The sequence below is a fragment of the Asterias amurensis genome, chromosome 1, assembly GCF_032118995.1.
Source record: "Asterias amurensis chromosome 1, ASM3211899v1".
In the NCBI taxonomy this organism is placed as follows: Eukaryota; Metazoa; Echinodermata; class Asteroidea; order Forcipulatida; family Asteriidae; genus Asterias; species Asterias amurensis.
The window spans coordinates 16,061,713-16,081,013 of NC_092648.1; the positions used below are offsets into that span (position 1 = coordinate 16,061,713).

A 19,301-nucleotide genomic window follows, 5' to 3' on the forward strand; every position below is an offset into this window, starting at 1 on the left:
TAACTATTAATTTGATTACCTCTAATCTATACATGTTGAGGTTTCAGGTTTTTAACAAGTGCTTTGAAATTTTGGGTAAACAACTAACATAATACTTTTGTTTATTTTGTTGTTACTACTGTCACATCAAGGGTAGGATAGCTTGCTGTTCTTTGCCAAATAGCATTGCAGCAGAGTTTGACACGAGTCAGTCAAAGATGTACTCATGGCAACTTATTGGTAAGTCAAGCACAAAACATCTTGACATCAACATTGATTAATAGTGTGTTTTATGTTCCTCCGTGCTGTTGCCATGAAAATTATGTTTTGCTTTGCTTTTTCAGTGGTGTTGTTTTGTTGTTTTGTTTCTTTTTCGTTCGTTTCTTTTTCGTTCGTTTGTTTGTTGGTTTGTCTGTCTGTCTGTCTGTCTGTCTGTCTGTCTGTCTGTCCGTCCGTCCGTCCGTCCGTCCGTCCGTCCGTCCGTCCGTCCGTCCGTCCGTCCGTCTGTCTGTCTGTCTGTCTGTCTGTCTGTCTGTCTGTCTGTCTGTCTGTCTGTCTGTCTGTCTGTCTGTCTGTCTGTCTGTCTGTCTGTCTGTCTGTTTGTGTGTTTGATAGGGGTTTATCTGCAAATAAATGATAACATTTCAATTGACAAAGCAAATTGCCTTACCTTTCCATCCACACTGTGTTTTTCTGTTTTAGCCTTATTTTGTTCAGGAAGCTGAAAATGGACTTCACAACTATACTGGTGTGTGCATTAATATGAGGTAATGGTAACTTTCATGTAGGCATGGGTCCTCAACAATTCTGTTGTATCATCTGCCATTTTCTTTTTACTCAAAAACTTTTACACCAAACATATTTTGAATATTCATGAAATAACTGCTTTTGAACTTGGTGATATTTGTATGACCTGTTGAGAACATAAACTTCTTAAAAACATCATGGCTCACATTATTGTACTTGGCTTGCATGAAGGACTGCTTGTGTTTCAAGCAACAATAAAAAGGGGGGGGGAATTGGTTACTGCTTTTAGTTCTACAAATGTTTTTATGAGTGAAGGGTAAAACAAAATCCAACTGTATTTATTTGTTAATTATTAATCAATCTCTTTTCCTATCATGTTCGTCTTTTCATATTGGTTTTGATTGTTATCTTCAGAAGTATCTCCACAAATGGAGGAAAAGAAAACAAACAGTTTCATCCATCCTAAGCAATGATATAACTGTGAGGAAGAGTGGACAGCGTTCTTCGATTCATCTCCAAACAGTTCAGAGTGAATCATTGGTAAGTTTCCCTTAAAAATCTCGACCATTTTGTTTTTGAAAATGTTGCATCATGTGCTCAAGTTATTGATTGGTAAACGACTGGTTTACTTCTCATAAACCGGTTAACATTATACACCACGATAAAGATTACATATAGGGCTATATTTATATCCATGTCGTTTCCCCCACAAGGTTTCGAAAACAAAATGTGAACATTTTTTCGACTTCATAGTTGTTCATTTCATCGGACACGAATGCCCGATTTTACATAGGGTTGAGTTGAAACTTAGGAAGGAGTAAAGGAAGGAGATCCGTCTAGGTTTAATGATATTCCTCTAAACTAGAAGCTTCAGACATATTTTGTTCTCACAGGTGATTTGTTACGCACTTATTATTTTTGACTCTTTATTGAGAATATCGCCCTCTTGTGGGCATTTTCACGACAGCTGACGAGTTCAATGTGTTGCCACTTAAAGTTGCCACATTGTACAATAACTACGGTGTATAGTTCTGTTATGTAGTTGGATGAATGGTTGATAAATCCATCTCGGTCAATAGATGACTGCTTCAGGGATACAGTTATTACGTGTATAATGGAGATTTGGTGTAAAATGTTTTGTTTCTGTCTACCCGTGTGCCAAATTGATGTTCTTACCATAAAGCTTATACAACAGTAAGTTGTCGATTAACAAGTGGTAATGTATAGTCTATAATTTTACCAATGATTTTTCTATTGTACACACATGTAACACTCGTAATTAAGGGTCATTGCGTTTTTCTGAGGAATCAGTTTCTCCTTTTAAATTCGGTATAATGTGAAGACGGTGACGAAGCACACATTAGAGCCGTCGTCATTATACAATGGAATTATGGGAGCACATGAAATCTGACGTGGAGGGCACTCACTGTATAAAAAGATTAGTTCAAGAAACTGACTAAACTTTGATTAGATCTAGATACGCCAAGCTTGATGAACCGTGCCCCATCCAGTTGCTTCTGTCCCCGGCGATCCTGTCCCCAATTATGGAAATTTATGGGCTGGATGAGGAGGATTCAAAAGAGGGCGCTATTATAGCAGAAGTTTGAACAAAGTTGACTGTGGGTGCGTTCAATTAGCTTCCCTGGGTCGACCCGGTCTGCCCCAGTACGTTCGAATAGCTCTGATGTCATTCCTGAGCTCACCGGGGTCAGCCCCAAGTGCCCTGCTTATAGCGTGGGTCACTTTGGGACTGGCCCAAGGTGCATGAAGTCACCACGAGAGGGTGAGTGGTAGTTCGATTAGCTCTTGTCAGGGGCTCACCCGAGTGAACACCGCGGGGTCGACCCAGGGAAGCTAATCGAACGTACCCAGACATACTCTTCTGCCACATCGGATAGCTCTTAGAAGAGGCCCTGATAGTAATAAACAGATTATCGGCTTATTTGTGATTTGAAGATTGATATTCAGAGTTTACTGCATGCTGTCTCGTAATCTAATAGTCGTCCTAAAAATATATCCATTTCTACGATTGTGTTAAGCAGTTGGTGTTCTTGTTATTGCTTCAGGCTGTTTCCACTGGTCATTATGATATTTTGTCTCGAAAACTTGATAGCGGATTTTGTGAATGTACTCTTCCAAAGAAAAGCAGCAACATAATTTGTTCTTTCTGATTCAAGCTCCACTGACATAGTAGCCTGTTGTTGTTTTTTGTTTTGTTTTTAAAGTCACCTGGAAGTGGTATTTTTTCAAAATAAAGCTTTTGTCACTAATGTATGTGTTTTGATGAGTGGAATGTGAATAAACAGTTAACTAAGGTTTTAAAAAATCAGTTCTTATGTTATTTACAAATTTAAGAGTACACCCCGACCCGAGAGGGCGCTGTTCATGACGTCAATCGAGGCACACTTTGCCTGTAATGCGTAGAGTAAACACAATTGCAAAGTACATGTACGGACCAAGTCGTGAGTTTGTACGTTTCAAAAAAAGATTTTTTTGGTTTTTTTCCGGCAATGCCGACCAGGTGTATTGCTGCTGAATGCAGAAAAACACTTTGAAACGTACCAACTCACGACTTGGACGTACATTAACTTTGCACGTGTGTTTACTATACGCATTGCAGGCAAAGTCTGCCTCGATTGACGTCACAAAAGGGGTAGGCGGAGTCAGCCCCCCAAAATTTTTTAAATATATAAATCGTGACAAACAACTGCTAAAAAAATTGTTTTATTTTTCGTAAGCGTATACTCTTATGTTTGAAAGAAAAAAAATTTATATTTCCTGGTGACTTTAAGTTGTCAAAGTATTGAGTCTGTTGGCGTGTAGTTTGTTTGTATGGTTTGAAATTGTTTACCACCAATGTTGTAACTGTTAACCATGGTGTCTGAGGGAGCAATATCACAGACGACTGTGAATGCCCGGTCGGTTTGAGCCGTTCGGCGGCCCTGCCTGGCTGTATCCCCCCCCCCCCCTGCAGTGACTGACCCTTCCCGAGAAGATTGTCTCGAGTCTATGGGGACATGTCAACGCCTCTTGTACCGAGATGGTCAGTGCAGTATATATGTGGCAACATGAAGCAGAACACTCCTTCTATAATCTTGACTACGACCACTTAGCAAATGTTGTTTCATCTCTTTGTGGTTGGCTTCTTGTTTAATTAATTAATAATAGTTTCATTGGATGTCCTCCTGAAGTTTCATATTTCGTGCAGCTTAACAGGAGATCATGGGGAGCTTAGAAGGAAAAACATCTTCTTGCTGCAAAGATGAAGTAGGGTTGACTTTGAATTGAAAAACGGGGTCTTAGAATTATCTTCCAATGTAGGCCTACACTGGGAAAATAATCCCGGGTTTTCTCTGTCATCCCTAACTCTACTAAAACCAAAGAGGTTTTTGTAAAATAATATCAAATGATACCATGCCTTTTTTAGTTAAAGGCACTGGATCTTATTGGTAATTACTCAAAATAATGTTTAGCATAACAACTTAATACTTAGTTGCGAGCAATGGAACCAAAGGGAGAGCTGTTGAGTATAAACACATTTTGAGAATGAGGTAATTTCTCACTCAAAAATAAAAGGCAGCAGGTCTTCAGTTATGCATCTATGAAAGCCTTTAATATAATGCATCTAAAGCACACGAATTTGTTCAACAAGGGTCGTTGGTTTTCACATTATTCTCTTTATTGCAAATTCGATGACCAATCTAAGCCCAAATTTTGAAGGGCTCGTTATTTTATGCTTAGCTTGGGATAATATACAACATTGAGCTTTTATATGTAGCTCTATGGGATACAAGTATAAGCATTCTGGTTTTTGACAGTACCAAACAAGTCCAGTGTCTTTAATATCATCGAATTCATGAATTAACTAATACTGTTTTTATATGAAAGGAATCTTGTACTCGGATACAAGAAACGTTTTTTGGATGTTGATACACATTTGCTGTTGTTGTTTTAATGATAGATAGAGACTTCTTTTTAATGTCTTCCCCGACTTTCCTATTGGCTCTTTCTATTGGGAAAATGAGTGTATATCACACACACAAAATGAAAGCGAAACGTTGATCTTATGTTAAAAAAAAAATAAAAATAAAAAATGTCACTCCTTATAGGGGCTATCGCAAACGGGCGTTGTATCAAAATCAGCTAACTCGAATAACTTCCCGTGTGTCTAATGCAGCTAATGATAAGCGGACCAGGTCGTCTAGCGGTCTAACTTTGTATTGTATTGCACACAAAAAAGGTTAATGAACTAGTTTTAAGAGACTCACTCCGTTGTAGTGCAGTTAATAACGAATATGCTAACTAGTGGTCCCAGCCGATTTTCTACATTCCGCCCAGGTAGTGGTTAAAATAGTAGGGGTGGATTTCACAAAGGGTTAAGACTATATATATAGTCTTATCTCCGGTTAGGACGAGTTACTCTTACTAACAATAGGATTACCCTTATGTTTTTAATATCTCTTATGACTATTCTTAAAGTTAGGACTCTGTGTGAAATTGACCCCAGGACATTTTGGGCTGGTGGTGGTTGATTCAAACATGGAGGTAGATGATTCAAAAGAGGGCGCTTTAAGAATAAGTTTGTACACCGTTTGCCGTAAGGGGGACAGAAACTCCCCACACACTGGCTCGAGTCTTTTCCCAGGTCGGTCTCGCCACTCGGATTACATACCACTTGTTGACCCGCAACCCATGGGACACTGCTCTCCCAAATTCGGGCAAAACAGGTGGACCAATCGGGCTCTAGAAGAAAAGAAAAAAAAAATGGGCAAATAGAGCAAAAACATACTTGCTGTCCGATATTGGAAAGTTGTACTTGCGTGTTCTGCTGTGTGAACCTTTTGGGCAAATCAACCCCTCATCAACATAGGGATCAACCACCGATAAATATTGGCATAATAGTTTAGAGCATTATCGTCACCGGTTTATCACTGGTGACCATCGATAATGTGCTTGTGTTTTCGCGGGAACCGTATTACTTTTCGGTGTGTTTTGTCCGTCTTTTTCCCCTTTTGTTTTCGATTTATTTATCCATGGAACTTGGCACAAAGTCAAAGGGCCTCCCCGTAATGTGATTTTGATGTTTCTAGAAGTATGTGCAACTATGTTTAAATACTGGTAGAGGATTTTCCCCGTATGTCTTTATCTTGTTTTTGCTAATGATCACAAGAACCATTAGCCACTCCCTGAATATTTTATTATCCTGTCAGTCAAGATTTGGTTCATTTGTGGGAGTTCATACAAACAAAGTGATTTTTAACTACTACGTATTTGATTTTATTGGCAAGAAAGTAGTCCTGCTATGTCATAGAACTCCTATCTTATTATACCATTGCACTCTAAGCGCTTTGTAACCTTAGGAAAAGGCGCTATATAAATGGTATTATTATTATTTATTATTATTAAAAGAAAAAGAAAAACACCTAAAAATCACTCCCATTTTAGAATTGATCTCGATTCTGGGCCCCGTGTGGTCTGACCCATTTCTGTGTCAGTTTGACCCGGAATCTGTGTCAAAATGACCCACAAATGAGTCAAACTTACGCAGGATCCTAGTCAAAATCTCATTTTTCGCGTCTGTTTCCTGGTCAAAGCCTGACCTAGAAATGGGTATGGCTCCCACGGAATCCGGAGTCCCGGTCAATTCTGACGGTTTTTTTATGGAGTGTGTTGCGAACTGCCAACCCTGATTGAACAACCTGTAGCACTTCTCTCTATCGTACCAGCTGTTCTGTTTAAACTTGAACACTTTATTCAATACAAAATAACAAAAACTGATCCTGACCCCCTTAAAAAGACAACACCACCACATACAAAAAAAAAACTAAGAAAGTACTGCACTTAAACACATAATGATAATCTAATGACATCCCTTGTAGTAAAGAGAGGGCTTTATCAGTGGGTGGGCACTCTGGGTATAAAACCATTAATACCCAGAGCCTCTCAAATCGGATTTGTGGGTTTCGTTCAAGACAAAAGGGTGTGTTTGTACTACTTGAAGTACATTGAAGTGTCTTCTAATGGGGATTTCTTTGTTTTGCGTAATTGCTTTTGCGCCTCTGTGTAAGTAAAATGGTTCTTGACTACAGTCACTTACCGCGGCCAGCACCTCCTCAAGGTTGCCCCGGGGGACGACTTTTCCTCGGTGGACGACTTTGAATTGTTATTCGGTTAAAATGTAAAAACTACAACAGAGGTTTTCTTTGTTGTATGTTCAACGGAAAAGATGAGTGATTGCCCAAACAAAAATGTATTGTTTTGTGTAAAGACTGATGAGAGTTCATATGCGTCAACAAAAACTAGTCATGATTGTAAACCAGACATTGTCATTTTGTTGTCCGTTTTAAATTTCAGATTGATGACTGTGGTTGTGTGTGTATCGGCCATTGCCGATAGCATTTTTGTACCGTAATCTTGATAACAAATGTATGAACTGTGACTTGTTGGTTTGAACCCTCTAAGTGTAGCCGCATGCTTAGTTACAACAATGTGATTGGTTTATACTGATGTCAATCTTGTGGGTCTATTATAATAATGTGATAAGTTCCAAGTTTCTGCATTATGAAGTTGAAGAATGGAGACTCGTCTTATAACAGAGAATGAAGCGAGCCTTTGAATAATCATAAGTTATTTGTGTTTGATCAATACATATAACTGGTATGATAAACATTCATCAAAAATGTCATGATTAAGAAGTCGATGGTTTGTTTTCTGATTAGCCGAAAGTTAAAATGTAACGACGGTGCATGTGGCGCCAAACCTTAAGTTATATGGATCTTTGTAATATTTTCATCTTGTTTTAGATAGCTTATAAGATATAGGGCCTCATATCGCTTGAAACTTACTTCAAAAGTACTTTGAACATGATATCAAAGTACCATTTTCAACCTGGCCATAATTTCTTAGTTATGAACATCTTACAGTGAGAACGGAATCATTATCGAGTTACCGTTTAAACACGTCACTTAATTGGAACTTCCCTCACACGCACAAAATAACACACTATAGCCAATAATAAATCTCAATTCCAGCGAAGTTTTTGGTAGAAATCTCAACTTGGGATGTACCTTGTTGAAGGGCGGGATCAACTGGTGACATTAGTGAGCCGTACCTCGCAGACAAAGACTAGTAATCAGATACATTTTAAGACGGGCTTATCTCTGCCTGTGTGCCAAAGTAGTTGGTGTACTCCATCTCCCCATGCAGGTGACCACTGACGTACAGCATCACCATCTATTTAAGACACTCAGAGCCCCGTAACCAGCTAAGTCCACCAATCAATGTGGTTTGTACTAAAGGCGAGGTGTACACTGTCTCTTGTTAGAGGGTGGCCAAGTCAACTGCTCTACCAGTCACTCCTTTAGATGCCTAGACAAAGAAGCTTGTAACACCCATTCGTCATCTTGAGGCATCAAACTCAAGACTTCCTCCGTGTTGTTCCTCTTCGGTCTCATTTTGGAGCAACTGCGTGGCAAGCTTGAATTTCACGAAGCTTGAATTGTGAAACTTGTGGTGTTGTTATTAAACTTCTACGCCGGCTCCGCATCATTTTCACCGTCTCTGTAAGATGAATATCGGCTCGCAGACACCGGTGAGCCTTGCGGCTCTGAACACGGTCGCGGCGGCCTACTACAACGCCAGTGCGGCCACGGCGGTCAACGGCTCAAGCCCTCCGTCTCGGTTCACCATCGAGAATATTCTGGCCCCGAGACCGTACCCGATTCACCCCAGCACCAGACACAGTCCGTACTACCCTCTCAACACTCATCCACATTTCCCGGTGTTACCTCCAGAGTATTACTTAGGTAAGTTGGATATCTTATTAGTTCTCGTTATGAAATAAGTAAAGTTCGTTATCAGTCCTTAAACATTTTCAAGTAAACTTGTACATTGTTGAGGTTGTTTAGTTATTGCGAAAGTGTTTCAATTCTCAAGTATTTTAAGTAACTTTGTACTTTTTTAGTTTTAACTATTGGGATGGTGTGTTATGTAGATTATAAAACTCCGGTAAGAATATGACATTTAAATTTACCTAAAACCACTGATCTTGAGACAAATAACTCATGTAAAGGCTCGTATCCCGGTTCGACACTTTCCTTTTCCATTTGAATATAAGTCCGATTTGACCCAAAAGTGAAGACTTCAATGCCAAATGGCTGTTTTTATAGATTCGAGAAGTTATACACTTTCGTTTCAAGGCATTGCACGAAAACAATCAACCTGTGATAAGTGGTTGAAAATAAGTTGTTACGGAAAATCTAAAAAATGTTTACTGTCGGGTTCCCAACATTATCTCACGTCCATTATAACCATGACAAAAACTTGGCCAAAGTTTTTCAAAAAATCTGGCCGTGTACAACTTGAGAAAACATAAGTCCAATGCAGGTATTTGTAGAACCAATATTCTCTTTAAATCTGTGACGATCTTACAGTTGGTTCAGATGGTTAATTTACAGCGTTTGAAAATGCAGATATTATTTTAACAACATTCCAGTTGAACGAAGAAAAGCAAATAACTCAAAAAATTAAGTGTGCAACTAAATTTGTTTTGAAGTTTGCACGTTTAGAGTAAGTCATGTCTATTCAAATAGGATTATTTTGGGGGGGTTTAAAAGCTAATTTCGTTCATTTTTCAGTGAAAGATGAGACTGAAATAGGTTCTACCAACCCCTATTTTAATTATTAACTAGAAACTTGTCAGTGTTTCAAACGTGAGGTTCCCGGTAATAAAAACACAGTTTCTTGGTACGGATAAAAAACAGTACAGTTTTTAAAGCTTACTGAGTAAACTAATAAGTTTTTGCACTAGAACCATTTTTGTTTAAGAAATATTTCCCTCTAAAACAAAGTCAAAGTCAAAAAAAATTGTCTCTAAAACCTAAAACCGATGCAACAGCTGATTTCGGATGTTACAACCAAAGTTTAAAGGACAGTTTATGTATGCTGAAAGTTATACTTGGTTTTTCACAAGTGTTGGTTTGTTATTTCATGTATAATGATGGTATATGAAACATGATCACTGTTTGTGACTATCTTGTCAGCTCATCCAGTCTAATTAATGTTGCTTTAGAAATACTGTACAATTTCAAAATAGCCAAATCGGTGGCATGGCGTCACCCGGTGCTGTACCATTTAAACAATGTTGTTTAGGGTTGTTGATGTTTTTAATTTTTAGAGGGGTTCATACTAATGATAAATCCTTATAACTGATTGCGATCGAGACGCTTCTTCCGCTCTTTATCTCTACTTTGTCGCAGGAAAATGAACTCAGCAGAAGATGTTTTAGTTTTAAATTTGACAAAATATCGGCCTGATCGATAAATCATTTTTAGCATCACACAAACATTCAAGTTGTAATTAATTCAAAATGGCTCTTATAAAGAGTTCACACTTTGAAAGCACGACTTCACTCGAACGAGCGCGACGGGCTCAAAAGGTGCGCGGGCAAGTGAGTACTTTAGACCGGGGGCTTGTTCTGTTTGTTGCTGACTCTTTTCGTCTTCGCTCGTGCAAGAGTCAATCCATTGCCCGAATCAAGAAATACAAAACAAAAGCTTACGACTGCACGAGACACGGCAAACTTACTCAAAAGGTTTGGCTTGACTGCATTGAGTAGAGGACACTGTATTTGAAACATCTCCCTAGGACAACTGGAACACAACTGTCTACCAAGTTAAAAAGCACCGGATTGGCTAGGTCGGCAAAGTATAAGACAACGACCGGTGATACTGTTTTGGAATAAATAAATAAAAATGGCATTTAAAAAGGGCGAGGCAATAAAAAGGATAAAACAAAATCAAGGATGATGACTTACAAATGAAGCATTAGAGCTTGCATTTGACTATATGAAATTAAATACAAATACATCAAAACTCGATAGAAAACATCGATTGACATTCTTATATACTTGCATTCCAGTGAACATTCATGAAATCATTAGTTCCTCTTCAACAGTAATCGTTGCCATCACCCCCCCCCCCCCGAGTATAGGAAACAAATCTCATCCAAATCGATGAATCCATTTAGTACTGTTCGATCTTTTTAAACAATGCTGCTTTGATTAAGGCTATCTCTCAAGAGCTCTACTTACCCCCCCCCCCCCACCACCACCATGGCGTCTCGAAACATGGGTTCATGTTCCCAAATTGCCAACTGTTCAGGGAACCTGTTTTTCAAAACACAAATTTGTACCCACCATAAATTGCCAACTGTCCAGGGAACCTGTTTTTCAAAACACAAATTTGTACCCACCATATTTGAGCTCGTTTTACAACGCGTCCCCATAGTGAAGCCACCCCCACCCCAACCCACCCCCCCCCCCAAAAAAAAAAAGAGGAAATAAAAAAAGATGAAAACAGTACATTCAAATAAAACAAAATAAAACAACTAATAAATAGATACAATAAAATAAGTAAACATGCTTAAGTAGGTAATTAAGTTAAAAAGAACAAAACATCCTTTTATGCAAACAAATTAATGGCGATGTACCCAGTGTTAAACGTTCGGTTTACATTTCAAGTCTTTAGTGCGGAACTAAAACAGGCATAATTATAATAATGTAAACCATTGTATGTGTTTACAGAGATGGGTTGATTTTGCCAAATAATGATCGTTACAAATAAGTTACTGCATTGAAAAAAAAACCTGTTAAAAGACATTCTTCCCGGCTGATACTGTAAGTAGCTTTTGAGTTAAAATTGAGTACCGAACAAAGATAATATAACGTGTTCGCCCTCTCTCTTCCTCAGCATATGCACCGTTCCCAGGTTACTCCCATCTTGATCTGATGGCTCGTAACCAGAAGAGGAAACGAAGACACCGAACCATCTTCACGGAGGAGCAGCTGGAGCAACTCGAAGCCACATTTGAGAAGACTCATTACCCCGATGTGATGCTCAGGGAGGAACTTGCCATGAAAGTCGACCTCAAGGAGGAGAGGGTTGAGGTGAGAATCTACCTCTCTATTTTCTTTAAAACAACATTCGTCTCGACGTTTCGAACAGTATCACTGCTTGTCTTTAGGAGAGTGCTTTCTCCTGAAGCCCAGCAGAGTATACTGTCTGAGTGTCGACAGTTCTCCCAAAAGGGTTTGTTTATGATTGCACTCGCAAGTTTACCAACTGCAGTTTGCGTATGGTCCACACCATGCACAATTTCAAACAACAGTTGAAATTGTAGGAAAATTGTTGTTTGGGATGTCCATCTTTACATTTTTTGATTGTGGGAAAGGGAGGGATGTTTTGTGGGAGATTGGGAGTGGCTCGTGAACCATCACTCAAATCTCTTTCAGCCATGTCAAACAAGTCATATACTTAATTTCTTGCACTTTTTGCAAGGAATACAAAGTTTTGTTAGACAAAGCTGAAAGCAAACTTAGAATCAAAACTTTGTTTTTCTTTTGTTACAATTTTCGAAAACCAAATAACATAAAATGCTCATCAATATATTGTGACTTCGTGGACAAAATTACACAAAATAAATAGCATTAAAAGAGATTACAAATATTCGTGGTTTTCTGATGTCGGATAATTCGAAATTTTAGGGAGCAATAATATCTTCACTTTTTTATTTGTTTTTCCTCGAGTTCCTGTCATATTTCATTAACAGCAATTATTTGACTTTGTTTCTGGATCAATATAAGATGTAAACCAAATCATTCTTAAACTGTTGAACAATAAAGTTTCCGCACTACATCTGCCATCATGTAGCCTAGTGTTTACAACAACCCAACGGTCAGTCGTTATACAATGGGTTCCTCGTTAGTCATGCTTGTTTCTTCATCATATTATTGTCCCTTCACGCTGACAAGCTCGTCATTATCCCCCGCCGTATCTATTGCTTGTTTTTCCCCCGCGGTCCGGCCGGGTCAATAGGGGTTGCCAGCGGAAGAAAAAACACCACCAGACGTGGCCTGACAACAACCACAGCAACTTCAGCCCTCCAGCTAGGATCATGATCACTGGACTTGATTTAAAATATTAAGGGATTGGGGGAAGAGCTGGTTTTAAAATCAAATTAAGCTTAAATATCCTTGTGGTCCCAGTTTCCCTTTCAGAGCCCGTACATCTATTTACAACGGTATCCAAGGCTAGAGTTGTTTGTGCGCGGCGGTTTGTTGTTTTCACGTTTTCTCTCTCGCACACTTTTGTGGCCCGTCCAATGTATTTGTGCGCCTCCTTTTGTTGTCCCTCTTGTTAGTTATTAAAGAATTACAGAAAAAGCTTACCACGCAATCGCGTCAGTAAATTCGCTTAATCTTTATGTTTTGTTGGGATTCGGACAGCGTAAAAAAAACATTTGGCCGGCTTTGGCATCTCGGGGTTGCGCGCGTGTGTTTAGGGCGGCATCGGGGTGCAATCCCGTTCACTCAGTGTCCCGTAACACTCGTAAATAAAAAATGAGTTTAGGACTAACCAACGAATTTTCTGATATTAGAAGAGGTATAAGCTAGTTTTGAGACGCAATCGGATTTGTCGGTTGCACCGCTTTGGAAAAATAACCCTAACTATGGAGTTATGAAACAATATCAATCAGATTTAGCTTGTGACGAAGGAGAGGGCTATAAATACCAGGGTATTATCCGGTAAAATCTCAGGCGAAGCCCCCACTCTCAGTCGAAGCCTCCCGGCGGTCGGAGAGACCAAATCCACGGGGCCCATTTTGGCTGTCAAGTCCTTTGTGATTGATCCGGTTTATAAAAACCATGTAAATCTTTATTTTGCCGATTTCGAGAGAATGATGAGCGGCTTGTCTTGTTAAGCGGATTGCTTGCAGGTATCTTCTTGTTTTTCTCTCTCACGACACCACTGCTTGTTAGACTACAAGGTCTTTCACCTATTCAAGGAGGTCTCTCATCATATTATTCAAGACATGAAAAGTCTGATCACTACTGAGTGCTAATTTCGATTTTTTTTTACGCACGGGGCTGAATTGAATGCACGCAGTGCAAATGGGAAAACAGCACAGAAACACTCGAAAAAGTGAACTTATTAAATATCTTGATACAAATTCGTCGCCTTTGGATAGAAATTTTAGACATGAAAGAGAGAACAGGGAGGCTTGGTTGTTGTGTGCGTTGATTCAGACTTAATCAATGTCATCACAAAATTAAGCAAAATGCCAAAAAGGGGCATCTATATGAGGCATACGACCAACCTCACGCTTACTTCACCCTGTATTAATTTAGGGTTTCAATAATCGAACCAAGCTCTTGCGTTATCGATTGTGAAATGAAACCTGACAATCAGGTGCCTCAAAGCAGTAATGTAATCATTATTAATGCATATGTTGGTTTTATTTGCTTATTTAACTTCTCTTCCTTGCATTTAAAAAAATCGGTAATTTTGAAATTGTTTACGAATTAAACCTTCATTGAAACGAAAATTACTACACACGCAATGATTTTATATATAATATACACCAAACAGTATTGATGTTTAAATAGATGGTAAATTTGCAAAGGGGATAGAGAATATTCAATTTGGTTTTACCCATAAACAGAAAAAAATAATGATGTTATTTATAAAAATAAAAATAATAATAATAAATAATATTTAAAAAAACTGCGCGACCTCATCATACCGACGGTTGACAGAACAGATACGGTCGCTGAAATATCTTATTTTACGACGGTTTTCTGCAAGACAGTTTGTGTCGTGTTTTTTTCCCTTCTAATGATGGACTGCAAGTCTAGCACGTATTATTTGAATTTCCGGGGTCAAGTTGGTCCCAACCATATTGAGTTTTAAATGTGCGTGATTCTGTTTCTTCAAATAGTTGTTGATGCCCATAAAATGTATAGTGCCTTGCTGCCGTATCGTTAGAACAAGTAAACAAAGGTTTTTTTTTCCAAATCAAATGAAACAAAGAATAAGACTTGATCTCCTTTTCCAGTTTCTTTGATTAGAACCCCCCCCCCCCCCCCCCCCCCATCTGACGTCCATGTTGTCATTCAACATGTCTGATGCTCGCATTTATTAGTGCGTGATTCGCAAATGGGGTTTCTAAAAAAATAAGCATCCTCGTTCCAACTGTTAAACTTGTTTCAGTGATAATTTAAACAAATCATTTGGTTTACTATAAAAAAAAATCCATGGGTACTTTGGTTTTCAAGAATTTTCTACAAATATAATTTGAAACGAATAATGTAATATCATAGACAGAAAAAAATACATTCTTCGTTCGAATTGTTTTCTCGTTTGGATATGCTCGAGACTTATGCAGTCTATAAGCGATTTACGCTCATTTGTTTCCTGATTCTATGGTTTTTTTTTATTTGTCCATCCAAGCAACATTGACTAACGAACATGTATTGCTTGTTTTTTATTGTCAGGTTTGGTTTAAGAACAGAAGAGCCAAGTGGCGAAAACAGAAACGCGAACAACAAGAGGTAGCCAAGCGAGCCGCATCGTCCGCAGCAGCCAAGCTCTCCCCGATGCAGATCTTGGAGACGAGTAGCCCCCTGAACGATGATGACCAAGACGATGGATCGGACAGGGGCACGGACGACCTGTCCGATGATCCTGACAATAACAACGGTGTCTCAGACACACATACACGGAAGCCGGTGACGGTGCACCGAAATAATATAGGAGCCCTGTCCGCACTGGAAGGTATCGGCCGAGGGTCGCAGGACATGTACGCCCTGCCACACAGCACAACTCCCGGTCACTAGTCTGTGATAATGACATTGATGATAAAATGCACAAGGGTCGTTTGAAATAATGGACTTCTTAAAATGGTTATAGGATAACATGTCACGTGCCTTGTCAAGTGCCTTCGTGCATTATTGGGCAGTAGAAGCTAATGTTCCAAACCACCTGTTAGATGATGTATATCTCTTCTCTAAATATAAGCAGATTTTTTTTTTTTTACCTTTGTCAACCGTTTAGTAACTGGTTTAGGACAAGATATCACGTGCCTGGTCATGTGCCTTCGTGCATTATTGGGCAAAGCCATCTATATTTGGGGATGATGTGGAAGAAAACATAACTATTCTCCGTGCCTTTTCGAGTGTCTTCGTGATTTATAAGTTTCGAGCCAACTATGTACATCTCTTCACATCTCTTCACTATATAAGCAAAATAGGTATTCTCCATGTAGTAGGTCGTGCATTTTGATAAAGATTTTCACACACAAAAAAACGCTAAATTACGTGTAGGGTCGAATTGTCTTTGTAATCTTACATCTTTATCAAATCACAAACCACCAATATTTGTATCAAGAGTGACCGTTTTCGGCCATTATACCAGTGATGTACACTTTATTGAGTCTTCAAATTAACTTGATAGGCAGAAATAGATAGACAGAAGTAGTTCACATTCTGTCCAAACATACTGTCTTAAAGTTTTGTGTAAGTTCACTCTAATCGATTGAAACTGGTGACAACTGCACATGACTTTGTCCCTAGATTCAATCGACTTGAATTTCAGTATAAAACTGAAGAGAGTAGCTTTGTATTTCTGGTGATTCAGAGTTTGAATAACATCTATTGAATTAAAACAGCTGAGAAGCTCCGATCTTGTATTTGAAAGGGGGAGTCGGGCTCACATACCATCTTCAGAAGTTTTCACACTGCTAATTTTATCCTTGATGTACCATTCTTACTGATGTTACAGAACAGCCAGTAGATGCATGCTTTATCAGTGATATGATATTACAGTATAATTGAGTAGCCTTTTTCAAATTATTATGCACAATAATTCACATTTACTGTTATCATCTGCATGAAAAACATGCCTGCAATATTTTGTGATAGTTCTTTAATTCGCTGATATATAAAGTATTACTTCTTCAATGTATGTTTCGATTAATGTAAATACAGATTTTGCCATTATACATTCCTACACATTTGGTACAAAAATACAATGTTTGAGTATGAGTGTTAAGTTGGATTGATGAGATTCAATCAAGGTTTCATTGAGTCACATTTTGAAACCATAGTCACCTTTTCGGACGAATCACAACAATTCCGAAGAATTATTGAAAACAAAATTTAAAGCATGGAAACTAAAAAATGTGGAGTTATTCGTTTGCGTCTGTTTTCCTTTTTCGAAAAAAAAAAATGTGACAGATTTATTGAAAATGCTTAATCCGTGCATAAAGTTTTCCTTGGTCTGTTTTTAAATACATTGTCTTAAATTTTGCCCTTAACCAATTGTATTAATTATACCAAAACATCTACATGGGTCACGGGTTGCCGAAGTTGTTGCATCTTTGGGAATGTGACCAAGCGTTACAGTTACTTTTGATGATGTTTCCAGTTGGGGTATTTTTTGTGACGAAATTGTGTTTTTATTTTTTGCCTTTGTGATGTACCATCTTGTGAATTGTTTACAAGTCGTACGTGAAGAATTGCTCCTGACAATCTTAATTATGGAGAGTAGCTAATTAGGAATATTGACTTATTATTATTTAAAATTGAACATTATTGTAAATGCTGAAATTGTACCATTGTATATACATATAATATAATTGAGTGGCAAAGCTGCTTTTGAATTAAACTATATATTGCATGACATTCCTGTGACACTGCTTCTGTTATTTTCTGTGCTCATTTAGTCCCTCCAGTCAAAATGCGTGACTTAAATTTATATTCAGGTCGAATAACTCCCCTAAAATAGCACTGAAATGAAATCTATAATATTCTTCCCACTTAAGTCTTATTCATACTATTTTCCTTTGACCAAAACCATGCCTGATTTAAAGTAATGGAGATACTGTGTTCAACTTTTCAGACACAGGTTGGCGTACGGTGATATGGGCTCGCGTTGTGCATTTTCTGTGCACACCTTTCAATTGCCATTTCTGTTTAAACTGCTTAAAATCAATTTAAACCAGTTAAAGTCAAAGGAAGATTGTATACCATCTTTGTTTAAGGGCTGCTTGCGAAGCTCTGAGTATTTCATATTCTAAGATTTCGTTAAAAATATGAGCGATTATATCATGCAGTGCTCATCATCGGTTTACGAATCATCTTCGTCTCTGTGAGAGATAAAGGCTATATGGTGTGGTTCCGTTCGACTGGGGGATGTTTGACTTTTTATTTATGTATATTCTCCTTGGTTTAATTAAAGCACGCGACCAACATTGGTAATTGACAAAGGCCGCACTTTGTGTAACCCAACATAATCAAATAAATTTAAAGTGTAAGCTTAATCGTCATCGGAGTTACGAGAAAATGGTGAAGAAAACATCCCTTGTGTTTTCCTTGTTTTCAAACTTCGACTTTTGGTCTCATGTAACTCAGTTGTTTTACTCTTCACAACTACTGAATCATTTCAAGTAAACAATGATGCAAGGGATGTTTTCCCTTGCACCATCGACATACCATGTAAGGTATGAGCAAACCTGTGAACCTGTATTCGCCCAAACCACAGGGCTAAAACTCTTGGCAAGGGAAGGCAAGGTTAAGATAGAAATAACCAAGGGGGCTGAAGGTAGGAATTGGTATTCCTCTTCAACAAGTCTAAATTGTACAGTTGAAAAAACCATACACTATAGGTAAGGATTTCTATATAAAGAGGATGAGAACGCAAGTATCAATTACTGCCCACAGATTAAAAAGCCTGTTTGAGTCCCATTTGGATCGTAATGTCCATGGTTTCCTGTTCCCATCTTTGTGGGGAAATGAGGACTAAAAAGTGTTTCCAAGACTCAGTCAAGCTGTCCTTTAAGCCGATAGTGGGGATGCATTTAATGAATCCTCCATACGTGGTTGTAACTGTTGATTCAAGTCATCATCTCACACTACAGGTTCCCATCATTTAGTCTACACCATTATTTAAAAACAGCCTGCCCTTACATTGTTCGACCCTACGCCGTCTGGGATGAGAGAGTGTCAACCGACTTAACAGGTCTCCATTGTTATTTATCCCGGATCGTCCCCCTAAAGTAAATTGTCCTCTTCGTCTTATCCGTGTGCCACCGGCCGGAATAATTAAAAATCAACAGACATTGGAGGAAGATGGAGAGAAAACCGGCTTTGCTAATTGGGCTCATGGTGATATTGTTTTTTTCGTCGGCTGTACTTTATGGCAAAGCTTTTTGAGTTCCAGCTTTCTAATTAAAGAGATCGTCCAAATTGTGTTTGGGTCGCCTGAGGCTATGCTGGTGATATGATGGCCACGTTGTATTATATCACTTACCACGTTGCCAGAAATAATCTTCGTTTAGGTACTTATTGCATGTACTAAACGGGTGTTTTAATTAGTGTAATGTTTTTGAAGACTTGATTGGCGTTATTGCTATTACAACAGCTTTGGTGCATTTTGAGTTAACACATCCCCCGACCAACGAAAAGGAAAAAAAAAAAGTGTTTTTGCAACAGTTGATAATGCTTCTGTTAGACAGGCCACATTGGGCGCTCGTTATTAAGATATTATGAGTATGCTCGTAATGGCATGCACTGTAAACAGAATGGATATTGTGTAACTCAGTATTGTGTGCGTCAGTAAAGCCTGGGGTTAGACAGTTCTACAAATACTGCAATTCGTCAATTATTTTTCAAAATTAATTTATCTCATAACAGCTTTAAAAAAATCCTGTACAACTGGTAATACTATTGAGAAACCTTT

The 19,301-nt window shown here is 38.5% G+C and overlaps 1 protein-coding gene across 1 annotated transcript; it reads left to right on the plus strand.

Annotated features, from left to right (window-relative positions):
* The first annotated feature begins 8,014 nt into the window (after positions 1 to 8,014).
* LOC139939669 (uncharacterized) lies at positions 8,015 to 17,243 on the plus strand. Its single transcript, XM_071935727.1, has 3 exons — positions 8,015 to 8,531; positions 11,475 to 11,671; positions 15,059 to 17,243. The coding sequence occupies exons 1-3, from the start codon at positions 8,294 to 8,296 to the stop codon at positions 15,398 to 15,400; spliced, it is 777 nt and encodes a 258-aa protein (XP_071791828.1). The 5' UTR covers positions 8,015 to 8,293; the 3' UTR covers positions 15,401 to 17,243.
* The last annotated feature ends 2,058 nt before the right edge of the window (positions 17,244 to 19,301 follow it).

Bases quoted from the DNA above. Each gene is read 5' to 3' on its own strand.
- LOC139939669 (XM_071935727.1), top strand. From the start codon at position 8,294: ATGAATATCGGCTCGCAGACACCGGTGAGCCTTGCGGCTCTGAACACG. The intron at 8,532-11,474 runs GTAAGTTGGATA...TCTCTTCCTCAG, and splicing joins ACCTCCAGAGTATTACTTAG to CATATGCACCGTTCCCAGGT. The intron at 11,672-15,058 runs GTGAGAATCTAC...TTTTATTGTCAG, and splicing joins TCAAGGAGGAGAGGGTTGAG to GTTTGGTTTAAGAACAGAAG.